This window comes from Paralichthys olivaceus, chromosome 20 (assembly GCF_024713975.1).
Source record: "Paralichthys olivaceus isolate ysfri-2021 chromosome 20, ASM2471397v2, whole genome shotgun sequence".
Lineage (NCBI taxonomy): Eukaryota > Metazoa > Chordata > Actinopteri > Pleuronectiformes > Paralichthyidae > Paralichthys > Paralichthys olivaceus.
The window spans coordinates 17213836-17226975 of NC_091112.1; the positions used below are offsets into that span (position 1 = coordinate 17213836).

General features: G+C 38.8%; 1 protein-coding gene across 5 annotated transcripts; it reads right to left on the bottom strand.

Annotated features, from left to right (window-relative positions):
- Positions 1–264: 264 nt before the first annotated feature.
- On the bottom strand, positions 265–9113 carry LOC138405931 (putative leucine-rich repeat-containing protein DDB_G0290503). Of its 5 annotated transcripts, XM_069516634.1 has the most exons (12): positions 8907–9113; positions 8383–8487; positions 7800–7874; positions 7499–7591; positions 7200–7292; positions 6901–6993; positions 6600–6692; positions 6301–6393; positions 6002–6094; positions 5703–5795; positions 5402–5494; positions 265–5230 (listed from the first exon to the last, which is right to left on the bottom strand). In XM_069516634.1, the coding sequence occupies exons 1-12, from the start codon at positions 9015–9017 to the stop codon at positions 695–697; spliced, it is 5571 nt and encodes a 1856-aa protein (XP_069372735.1). In that variant the 5' UTR covers positions 9018–9113; the 3' UTR covers positions 265–694. The 5 variants fall into 5 exon arrangements, with proteins under 5 accessions (XP_069372735.1, XP_069372736.1, XP_069372737.1 ...); XM_069516635.1 differs by lacking the exon at positions 6301–6393; XM_069516636.1 differs by lacking the exon at positions 6002–6094.
- Between the last annotated feature and the right edge of the window lie 4027 nt (positions 9114–13140).

A 13140-nucleotide genomic window follows, 5' to 3' on the forward strand; every position in this document is an offset into this window, starting at 1 on the left:
TGGTTACATATGTCCCAGACCACCTCCAAACAGGCAAACAGAGGCTTGCACTGATTGTATTGTTTTTCATATTTTCTTAACTCACTTAGAACAACATTATTGTGTCATAGAATTCACTGTTGGAATCTGATCAATAGATTGTTATAAATCTAAGGCGAGATGTCATGAATGCAGCTAGAATTGCAAGTTTTGGTTCAGCCAGCAATTTTCAAAGCTGTTTGCTACAATAGCAATATGAATGTCAGAAAATGAGCACATTACATATCTGTCTCTCAGTTCGTTTATTTCACAGATAGATTTTTCGTCAGAGGCATTTGTCCGGTGCTTCTTCGCCTCTCTAAAAAGAGGAGAACACCGGTGTTCCTATCTGATCCATCATGTGAAGTGAGTCTGGATGAGGATGGGAGCTTTTGCTTCACCTTTTGACAATTTAAGTAAAAAAGCCCCCCACCACCCCCATAGTAACTGGATATTACCAGGAAACATGTAATGAGCAGAGGTGTCAAAAGTATTCTCATTCATTACCCAAGTATAGATACTAGAGTTTAAAAAGACTTCTCAAGGCTTGAGGTGAAGTATCAACTAAAGCTTATTACTCAAGTAGAAGTATAAAAGTACCTAAAGTAAATAGGTAAAAATAATGTAAAGGAAAAAAAAGCCATCAAATGTTATAGGCCCTGCACCACAGGGGCTGCTACAGCTGACAGAGGTGGCTTTGAGCTGTGTGGAGAATTGGACTCAAATGTTGCCGCTCCTGCAATTTTATGTTATTGATCCTGGCTTCCATGAGCTCAGCACTGTATCTCTTATTTGTGGCCCTTTCTTTTTTAAGAGTATTGGCAAAACAAATGGTTCTCCTCTTTTCTTTTTCAAGAGAAGAGGCTATGTTTTTACCTCTCTCCTCCAAGACAGCCGTTTGTATCTTCTCCTGACAAAGGGCATTTTCAAGTTGGACCTGTCTAATCTTGCTCTCTGACAGTTGTTCTCTGAGCCTATCGACTTTATGTTGGAGCTTAGCATTGATGGCTTGATTCTTCAAGATGATATCATCTTTCCCTGCCAGGACTTCATGCTGCTGAGCGAGACCTTTTTCCCTCTGAAGCACTAGCTGAACCTCCAAGGCTTCTAACTTACCCCTGATATACTTGTTATCCATCTTAAGTGTTTCCATGTCATACACCAGTGTCTCTACAGATACTGGGGCTTTCTTTAGCATCTTTAATTTCTTACTTGCGCGCAAGAACTTGGGTTTCTCCTTTTTCGCTTGTTCCTCAAGTCCGCTGCAAGCTTCTCTGTCTTCCTGCTGCTGCTGTACAGCATCCCCCTGTACACCTTGTAGCCTCTTGTTGTCAGAAGCCAGCTGGTGATTTTCATGGGTCAGATCGTCCAGTTTATCTGCATCTTTAATTTTCTGTGACACGGTTTCCTTACATTTTGCCTCTGTGGCCTCTAAGGTACCCGTGATATCCTTGTTCTGCAGCCTTTGTGTATCCTTGTCATACAGCAGCCCCTCTGTGTCTGCTGGGGCTTTCTTTAGCCTCTCTAATTGTTCATTTACTTGCAAGAATCGGGCATTCTCCTTCTTCACTTGTACCTCAAGTCTGCTGCAAGCTTCTCTGTCTTCCTGGTGCTGCCGTGCAGTATCCTCCATTACCTTCTTGTTCTCGCAAGCAAGTTGGTGATTTACCTTGGTCAGATGGTCCAGTTTGCACTGCTGGGAGACGGTAGCCTCACAAGCACCCTGCATCTCACGTACAGCATCCTTCAGTTCACCTTGTAGCCTCTTGTTCTCAGAGGCAACTTGGTGATTTTGACTCATCAGGTTGTCCAGTTCAGCTCTGTCTTCCTTATGCTGGTTCATGGCAGCCTCACGAGCAAGGCATATGTCAGTTTGAAAATGGTCAAGTTCATCTTGTACCTTCTTGTTCTCGCAAGCAAGCTGGTGATTTTCGTTGGTCAGATGGTCCAATTTACACTGCTGGGAGATGGCAGCCTCACGAGCACCCTGCATCTCACATACAGCATCCTTCAGTTCACCTTGTAGCCTCTTGTTCTCAGAGGCAACTTGGTCATTTTGACTCATCAGTTTATCCAGTTCAGCTCTGTCTTCCTTGTGCTGGTTCTTGGCAGCTTCACGAGAAAGGCACATGTAAGTTTGAACATCCTCCAGCTCATCTTGTACCCTCTTTTTCTCGTAAGCAAGTTGGTGATTTTCGTTGGTCAGATGGTCCAATTTACACTGCTGGGAGATGGCAGCCTCACGAGCACCCTGCATCTCACATACAGCATCCTTCAGTTCCACTTGTAGCCTCTTGTTCTCACAGGCAACTTGGTCATTTTGACTCATCAGGTTGCCCAGTTCAGCTCTGTCTTCCTTATGCTGGTTCATGGCAGCCTCACGAGCAAGGCATATGTCAGATCGAACATTTTCCAGTTCATCTTGTACCCTCTTGTTCTCGTAAGCAAGTTGGTGATTTTCGTTGGTCAGATGGTCCAATTTACACTGCTGGGAGATGGCAGCCTCACGAGCACCCTGCATCTCACATACAGCATCCTTCAGTTCCACTTGTAGCCTCTTGTTCTCACAGGCAACTTGGTCATTTTGACTCATCAGGTTGTCCAGTTCAGCTCTGTCTTCCTTATGCTGGTTCATGGCAGCCTCACGAGCAAGGCATATGTCAGATTGAACATTTTCCAGTTCATCTTGTACCCTCTTGTTCTCGCAAGCAAGCTGGTGATTTTCATTGGTCAGATGGTCCAATTTACACTGCTGGGAGACGGCAGCCTCACGAGCACCCTGCATCTCACGTACAGCATCCTTCAGTTCACCTTGTAGCCTCTTGTTCTCACAGGCAACTTGGTCATTTTGACTCATCAGGTTGTCCAGTTCAGCTCTGTCTTCCTTATGCTGGTTCATGGCAGCCTCACGAGCAAGGCATATGTCAGTTTGAAAATGGTCAAGTTCATCTTGTACCTTCTTGTTCTCGTAAGCAAGTTGGTGATTTTCGTTGGTCAGATGGTCCAATTTACACTGCTGGGAGATGGCAGCCTCACGAGCACCCTGCATCTCACATACAGCATCCTTCAGTTCCACTTGTAGCCTCTTGTTCTCACAGGCAACTTGGTCATTTTGACTCATCAGGTTGTCCAGTTCAGCTCTGTCTTCCTTATGCTGGTTCATGGCAGCCTCACGAGCAAGGCATATGTCAGATCGAACATTTTCCAGTTCATCTTGTACCCTCTTGTTCTCGTAAGCAAGTTGGTGATTTTCGTTGGTCAGATGGTCCAATTTACACTGCTGGGAGATGGCAGCCTCACGAGCACCCTGCATCTCACATACAGCATCCTTCAGTTCCACTTGTAGCCTCTTGTTCTCACAGGCAACTTGGTCATTTTGACTCATCAGGTTGTCCAGTTCAGCTCTGTCTTCCTTATGCTGGTTCATGGCAGCCTCACGAGCAAGGCATATGTCAGATCGAACATTTTCCAGTTCATCTTGTACCCTCTTGTTCTCGTAAGCAAGTTGGTGATTTTCGTTGGTCAGATGGTCCAATTTACACTGCTGGGAGATGGCAGCCTCACGAGCACCCTGCATCTCACATACAGCATCCTTCAGTTCCACTTGTAGCCTCTTGTTCTCACAGGCAACTTGGTCATTTTGACTCATCAGGTTGTCCAGTTCAGCTCTGTCTTCCTTATGCTGGTTCATGGCAGCCTCACGAGCAAGGCATATGTCAGTTTGAAAATGGTCAAGTTCATCTTGTACCTTCTTGTTCTCGTAAGCAAGTTGGTGATTTTCGTTGGTCAGATGGTCCAATTTACACTGCTGGGAGATGGCAGCCTCACGAGCACCCTGCATCTCACATACAGCATCCTTCAGTTCCACTTGTAGCCTCTTGTTCTCACAGGCAACTTGGTCATTTTGACTCATCAGGTTGTCCAGTTCAGCTCTGTCTTCCTTATGCTGGTTCATGGCAGCCTCACGAGCAAGGCATATGTCAGATCGAACATTTTCCAGTTCATCTTGTACCCTCTTGTTCTCGCAAGCAAGCTGGTGATTTTCATTTGTCAGATGGTCCAATTTACACTGCTGGGAGACGGCAGCCTCACGAGCACCCTGCATCTCACGTACAGCATCCTTCAGTTCACCTTGTAGCCTCATGTTGTCAGAGGCAACTTGGTCATTTAGACTCATCAGGTTGTCCAGTTCAGCTCTGTCTTCCTTATGCTGGTTCATGGCAGCCTCACGAGCACCCTGCATCTCACGTACAGCATCCTTCAGTTCACCTTGTAGCCTCATGTTGTCAGAGGCAACTTGGTCATTTAGACTCATCAGGTTGTCCAGTTCAGCTCTGTCTTCCTTATGCTGGTTCAAGGTAGCATCACGAGCAAGGCATATGTCAGTTCGAACATCGTCAAGTTCATCTTGTACCTTCTTTTTCTCATAAGCAAGTTGGTGATTTTCCTTGGTCAGATGGTCCAATTTACACTGCTGGGAGATGGCGGCCTCATGAACACGTTGCATCTTACGTACAGCATCCTCCAGTTCACTTTGTAGCCTCTTGTTCTCAGAAGCCAGTTGTTGATTTTCATGGGTCAGATTGTCCTGATTATCTGCTTCCTTCTGCTGCTGGTTTAAGGCATCTTCAATGTGGGCCTTTTGTCTTCCACTGTTTGCAAAGGTGGCTTGACTCATATTATCTTCTTTCTGTGACACGGTTTCTTTACTTTTTGCCTCTGTGGCCTCTAAGGTACCCGTGATATCCTTGTTCTGCAGCCTTTGTGTTTCCTTGTCATACAGCAGCCCCTCTGTGTCTTCTGGGGCTTTCTTAAGCTTCTCTAAATTTGTATTTACTCGCAAGAACTGGCCTTGGTCCTTTTGGGCAAGCTGTCCCTTGTGTAGGGAATCTTCAAGTTTACTTTCTTGCCTCTTGTTCTCAGAAGCCAGCTGGTGATCTTTGTGATCCTGGTCGTTTTCCCATGACCTCCTAAAATCAGCCATTTGTGCCTTCATATAGTCACGTTTTGCTTGAATTATGGTTGATTCAGCTTTCTCTTGCGTAAAATTGAGAGCGTCTTTTTCTATGCACTCCTTCTTCAGGTCTTTTTCCATTTCAGCTTGATCTCTTTTTCCACTGTTCACATTCACTTCAAGAGCAGTTCTGGCTCCACTTTCTCTCAGAGGGACTTTTTGTAGATCAACTTCACATGACGGCTCCGATTTTCTGAGCTGTGAAACACAAAACAATTATTAGTTTGTTGTTCATTTATGTTCATTCTTAAACAATATTTGTAAATTAGCATACTTATCAGTCCATTAACATGTGATTGAGGTGAGGTACACATCTAAAACTGAATGTTTATAACAAAAGATTATAATTTACACAAGACACACACTTACCTTGTCAGCGTCAGAGGGAGGGTCAAAATCAAGTTCCTCAATGCCATCAAGAGAAGAGTCTGATAAGCTTTGCAACATATCATTCCCCGAAGCCTGAATTATAAAACAATTATCAGTTTGTTGCTCCTTCATGTTCATTCTTAAACAAAGTAGCTGAATAAACTTGACAAAATTACAGGTGAATAATACAATCAACACAGAATTATTGAATTTGAGTTAATAATACATTTAAGTTAATGACATTAGTTATTCTTGTGTTCGAGTTGTTTATATCTTTTTGTATCTGAAGACACACACTTACCTTGTCAGCGTCAGAGGGAGGGTCAAACTCAAGTTCCTCAATGCCATAAAGAGTAGAGTCTGATAAGCTTTGCAACATATCATTCCCCGAAGCCTGAATTATAAAACAATTATCAGTTTGTTGCTCCTTCATGTTCATTCTTAAACAAAGTAGCTGAATAAACTTGACAAAATTACAGGTGAATAATACAATCAACACAGAATTATTGAATTTGAGTTAATAATACATTTAAGTTAATGACATTAGTTATTCTTGTGTTCAAGTTGTTTATATCTTTTAGTATCTGAAGACACACTTACTTTTTCAGCGTCAGAGGGAGGGTCAAAATCAAGTTCCTCAATGCCATCAAGAGAAGAGTCTGATAAGCTTTGAAACATATCATTCCCCGAAGCCTGAATTATAAAACAATTATCAGTTTGTTGCTCCTTCATGTTCATTCTTAAACAATGTAGCTGAATAAACTTGACAAAATTACAGGTGAATAATACAATCAACACAGAATTATTGAATTTGAGTTAATAATACATTTAAGTTAATGACATTAGTTATTCTTGTGTTCGAGTTGTTTATATCTTTTTGTATCTGAAGACACACTTACCTTGTCAGCTTCAGAGGGAGGGTCAAACTCAAGTTCCTCAATGCCATCAAGAGAAGAGTCTGATAAGCTTTGCAACATATCATTCCCCGAAGCCTGAATTATAAAACAATTATCAGTTTGTTGCTCCTTCATGTTCATTCTTAAACAATGTAGCTGAATAAACTTGACAAAATTACAGGTGAATAATACAATCAACACAGAATTATTGAATTTGAGTTAATAATACATTTAAGTTAATGACATTAGTTATTCTTGTGTTCGAGTTGTTTATATCTTTTTGTATCTGAAGACACACTTACCTTGTCAGCGTCAGAGGGAGGGTCAAACTCAAGTTCCTCAATGCCATCAAGAGAAGAGTCTGATAAGCTTTGCAACATATCATTCCCCGAAGCCTGAATTATAAAACAATTATCAGTTTGTTGCTCCTTCATGTTCATTCTTAAACAATGTAGCTGAATAAACTTGACAAAATTACAGGTGAATAATACAATCAACACAGAATTATTGAATTTGAGTTAATAATACATTTAAGTTAATGACATTAGTTATTCTTGTGTTCGAGTTGTTTATATCTTTTTGTATCTGAAGACACACACTTACCTTGTCAGCATCAGAGGGAGGGTCAAACTCAAGTTCCTCAATGCCATCAAGAGAAGAGTCTGATAAGCTTTGCAACATATCATTCCCCGAAGCCTGAATTATAAAACAATTATCAGTTTGTTGCTCCTTCATGTTTATTCTTAAACAATGTAGCTGAATAAACTTGACAAAATTACAGGTGAATAATACAATCAACACAGAATTATTGAATTTGAGTTAATAATACATTTAAGTTAATGACATTAGTTATTCTTGTGTTCGAGTTGTTTATATCTTTTTGTATCTGAAGACACACTTACCTTGTCAGCGTCAGAGGGAGGGTCAAACTCAAGTTCCTCAATGCCATCAAGAGAAGAGTCTGATAAGCTTTGCAACATATCATTCCCCGAAGCCTGAATTATAAAACAATTATCAGTTTGTTGCTCCTTCATGTTCATTCTTAAACAATGTAGCTGAATAAACTTGACAAAATTACAGGTGAATAATACAATCAACACAGAATTATTGAATTTGAGTTAATAATACATTTAAGTTAATGACATTAGTTATTCTTGTGTTCGAGTTGTTTATATCTTTTTGTATCTGAAGACACACTTACCTTGTCAGCGTCAGAGGGAGGGTCAAACTCAAGTTCCTCAATGCCATCAAGAGAAGAGTCTGATAAGCTTTGCAACATATCATTCCCCGAAGCCTGAATTATAAAACAATTATCAGTTTGTTGCTCCTTCATGTTCATTCTTAAAAAATGTAGCTGAATAAACTTGACAAAATTACAGGTAAAGAATGCAATCAACACAGAATTATTGAATTTGAGTTAATAATACATTTAAGTTAATGACATTAGTTATTCTTGTGTTCAAGTTGTTTATATCTTTTAGTATCTGAAGACACACACTTACCTTGTCAGCCTCAATTTCCCTATCAATATCATTTATAATGTCCTGAAGAGAAGAGCCCGACCAGCAAAGCAAATCCTGAAACATAAAACAATTATTAATTTTTTGTTCATTCATGTTCATCCTTAAACGATATTTGTAAATTAGCATATTTAGAAAACCATAACATGTGATTTTACTTGTCTGCTTGTGTAGCTGAATAAACCCGACTGATATACGGCTAAATAATAGGAATAATAAGATAACACAGAATCATTGAATTTGAGTTCATAATACATTTAAGGTAATGAGATGAGTTACACATCTAAAACTGAAAGTTAGTAACAAAAGATAATAATTTACAAATTAATTATTGTTTAATAAATGAAGAATGTTTTACATTTTTTGATATAGTTAATTAAACCAATAACATGTTTATTTTACTCGTCTGCTTGTGTAGCTGAATAAACTCAACAAAATTACAAGTAAATAATACAGACGACACAGAATTATTGAATTTGAGTTAATAATACATTTAAGTTAATGGCATTATTTATTCTTGTGTACGAGTTGTTTATATCTTTTGTATCTGAATACACACACTAACCGTGTCAGCCTCAGAGAGACCGTCAGTATCCTGCAATGTTTCCTTTTCAATCTCCCCCTCAAGTTCCTCTTCAATCTCCACAGTTGACAGCTCTGAATCACTGAACTGTGAAACATAAAACAGTTATTAGTTTGTTGTTCATTCATGTTCATTCTTAAAAAATATTTGCAAATTAACATATTTATCAAACCAATAACGTGTTTATTTGACTTGTCTGCTTGTGTAGCTTAATAAACTCGACAAAATTACAGGTAACATACAGAGCACACAGAATTATTGATTTTGACTTCATAATACATTGAAGGTAATTAGATGAGTGACACATTTAAAACTGAATATTAATTACAAAAGGTAATCATTTACCAATTAATGATTTGTTTTAAAAATGATTACAAAATGTATACTTTTTCTGATTATTGTCATTTCAATTCTAACGTCTGCAACTGTATCTTAGGCAAAATAAGTAATTATTCATGTGTATGAGTTGTTTATATATTTTTGTATCTGGAAACACACACACTTACCTCTGAAGTATCTGTATCCTTAAAGTCAGGGGGATAGTAAGTTTCCTGTGAACTTTTCTCTTCTATATTCTTCTTAGTGTCCTGAGGACAATAGCTTGGTGACGTATCCATCTCTGTCGATTCGTTTTTATCTTCTGATGATTCGTCTTGTTTGAGCGTGGACAAAACTTTGTTTTTATTCACCAACCAGAGCACCTGATTAATGTCAAAATGGTTCTTCCTGCTGTTTGTTTGGTTTAAAGGCAGGTGGCACCAAGTAAAGGTGCTTTAAACGGTTACTGTGTGTTCTGATCGTATAATCCTTTGATGCTATTGAGCCTTTGATGTACTCTATTTCATTTCATATGATGCATTCTAGTACTGTGTGGTGTCTTTGAGTGCGCGTGTGTGTGCGTGTATTTGTGTCTGCACCTGTGTGTGTGTGTGTGTTTGTGTGTGTGTGTGGCCGTTTTCAGACATGACCTTTGGCATCTGCAGTAAAATCTACAAATCTACAGATTTGACTGCAGTTGCGGCCTTTCACACATGTTGACATCTTATTATATTTATATTATATTTGTTTTCTTTTTTTTTTTAATCGACATGTGGGTGTTTGCATGTGTGTGTGTTTCTGTATGGTTGGATGTTTGTGCCCTGACATTTATCAACACTTGCCACACACCAGCTCCTGCATGAGTCATGAAAACATGTTAACATTTTAGTATATATTTTTCATGACATTAGATTTTCTGCTCTCTTAAGTGTAGTTCATTTTTTAACTCATGAATTGCAAATGTGACGTTTAGATGTGAAGCATTTTCAGTGAGCTGCCTTAAAGTGTATGAACGACATCTTTTTATCTTTTACTCTACATCCAATTCATCAATTTCAAGTTACATTTAAATTATATATTGTGGTGACAAAAATTCTTCCTTGTGTGACTATCAAAATCATCTTAAATACTAAAACCGTGTAGAGTAAAACACAACTCTCAGTTTGAGTTAATTTTAAAGGAACTTTTTCATAGTGTTACCAGTAAACACTTCAAATAAATCACTTCAATTAAAAGTATGTTTAATTTAACACTTATGGAGTCAATATTTCAAACCACTAAAAAGATTTTATGTGAAAATGATGACAAAAACACAATATCGATTGCTACAAATGTATTACTTGTAATATATCCATACATCGTGCTCAAAACTCGATGCTGCATTAAGAGTGTCAACATGTCACAGCAAACATTCTGGCATATGTGCAGTAAGATGATTTGAAACTAGACAGATACCTATTTTTCTTTTTTTACCTTTAACTAACAAATGCCTTGAGTGTTGCTGTGCACTTGGTTGATGCAACCTTAAAGTTCATGTCCTTTTGTTGGCCCTGATCTATGAAACTGGGTGCTGGGGTCACTTTTGTCTTTCTGTAGAAGCAACGGGAGACATTTCCTGTTTACCTGACTGTTTAAAAACCTTTGACCATTTGAGGTTCCACTCTGAGTGTGAAACCCTCTGCAGAGCTACTATTAAAGACCCAGAGACAACTCCGGTATAACATTTTTTTTATTTCACATCTCAAGATAAATTTCCACCACAGGGGGAACTCAGTAATCATCAAGGGGTTCAGCGTTAAGATAAAGTGTTCCAGATAGGAGAGGGAAGATTTCCCAGATGGCCTTGATGTGTTGAGAAAATTTTAAGAAAGTATCAGTGAAAAGGCTGCCTGCAATGTTGCCATGTTGGTTGCAGACCTGATTGACAGTTTGTGTTTGAGAGGATGATTGGAATTTGTCTCATGAGTCACTATACTGGTTAAGTTTTGAGTTAGATTTCTGGGACACCACTACTCCAACTACTTTTCTGTCATTGTTTGCATATCCGACAGATGCTTCTTATTGGCGGTTCTTCACGTAGACTATAGTTATAGAACCAGCAGATTGACCGTCAAACTTAACAGCAGCTTGTACCCGTTTACCATTCATTAATTTTTTTACATTTAGATTGTAGCTTTATTTCCCATGAGAAAGGTGTTTCCACAAGGTGAGTAGGCACAAAGACAATCAGGAATGAAGATAAATGAGAAGAATTTAAGTAAATGCCAAAATAATTTAAAAGTTGAAAGGCATCAAATGTTGGTATTTAGAAATGGATTGGTCCCGCCTAATTTGAGCGGCCCACTCTCTGAAGCCTACTTGTTCATTCTTGATATAAAGGTCAGTGCCTGTTAGAAAGTATGAGTCTCTGTCGGGGTCTTCAAAAGGCATGCATGATGTAAAGCTTTTAAAGGGTCTTGTATTACGAAAATGTACTGGGACACAAAATAATCCAATACAGGGAAATGCAATCGGATCAGACTGCACTTTGGTTGAAAACAAACAACCAGTATTTAATTATTAATAAGGCCTCTCCTTTTTGATTTTCTGACAGGCTCTAAATAAATTAGTAGTTTCTTAAAAAAGGAAGGTTTTTAAATTTGTAATAATATTTAGTTAAGCAATGACATGAATAATTTTATACAATGGTCTCAGTGCTTGCTTTTGCATTAGGAGCAGTTTGTATTATTTATTTTTCTTCCAGCAGTAGCTAATATTTCCCCCTTTCAGGGCTTGTTAATGTTGCATCAGGTATTAAAGGAAATAAATCATGGATCTGAGATTGTGAAAGGCAGGTTTATTACAAATAAGCTCCTGAAGTGGAGTGGAAGAACAAGCATGAAACCCATCCACTATATTGATCAATCAGCTTCAATAACCATGAATAATTCATAATGGGTTAGAAAATGAAATAGCTGAGAACATGCAGCAGAAAAAGGGGTTTGCTAGTATTAGTGCTGTCTTTCATTATGTCTATTTGAGAGTCTACACATCCCACATAGAAAAATGCTCAGTTTACTTGTTTGGAAACTCCACCTGGTTTGACGGAAACCAATTTAAGTTAGTAATGTAAAGTAGGAGATAAATCTGTTTTCCACACTCGTAAAAAATGATTTAAATGGTTCAAAAACTGTTTGTTGATAACAGACTGCAACATCACGCCTGTGCAAACAGAAGAATGCCTCGTCATACCTAAATGATGGCAATATGACTCATCCTGATCATAGCGGAATCATACCCTGCTGGGTCTGTGCAGTCAGAACAGCAGGAAGTGCTTTGGAAATATTGTGTGCACAAGATTGGAACGTCGCCACCCAACCGAGATTGAATCAAACGGCTAAATGAAGGAGTTTATTGCAAGTTTCCAAGATTTATTCGGCAGAATTTGGCATTGGCACTGTCACCGAACATTCTGCAGGCTTGACGAAGCAGATGCCAGGCAAGGCAGCACAAAAACACAAGGCGAGTTCTCTGAGGCAGATGTAGAGAGTGCAGTGACAGCTACTGATTGATGAGCAGTTAACAGAGTGCATATATTTGTTAGGGTTGGGAGAATATCTGTTATAGGAGCATGTGTTGCTAAAATCAATGAGGCAAAATTTGAAGATAAAACGCATAACATCATACAGATCAGACAGCCTTTCCTGATTAAATAATGTTAAGTTAATCTGTAAAAAATAAGATGAAGATTAAATTTAAGTTTCTCTAGACCGTTATTAAAAACAAAGTATTAAAAACAAACTTCTTAGAAGTGTGACTATAAGATCAGCGGCTGGAGAATGGAAGATGGCGATGAAGTAATCTACTTGATGTCTATTGAGTTGGATTCACTTTAAGGCTCTTCAGAATACCTACTGTATTTTAAGAAAGGCTGTGCCAGAGGTGCTTTAATTACATATACTGACCATCACATACACATTCAGTTGACCAATTGTGAGTCAGTCTCAGCTGTCAGTCATGACTTTTCCAAAGATGGTGAGAGAATGATCACTTGAACATACAGTACATTGGAGTGATGAGAACTACCAAACATGACAGAAACTGTCTTTGAGGAAAAATTCTGTACTACTTTGACTTTAAAGTTCGCTCCATATCCCATCCACTAACATGGAGAAGGCAGGACTTACGATCTATACAGCAGTCGATCAACAGGTGGCGATCAAATGCTTTAGCTTCAATTTTAAGAACTAGTGTTGTCCTTCTTTACAGTCTATGATCGAAACAAGTTGAGCACAATGGTTTTATTTGCTTGTAATTCACAAAAGACTCAAAGCCACAGCTATCAAGTTTCAATTTGGTGCTTTTTCATTAAAGCTACACAGGGGGCATTGCCACCACTTGGTTTGAAGATGGCTGAAGAAAACAAAAATAAGGGTTCAGTAG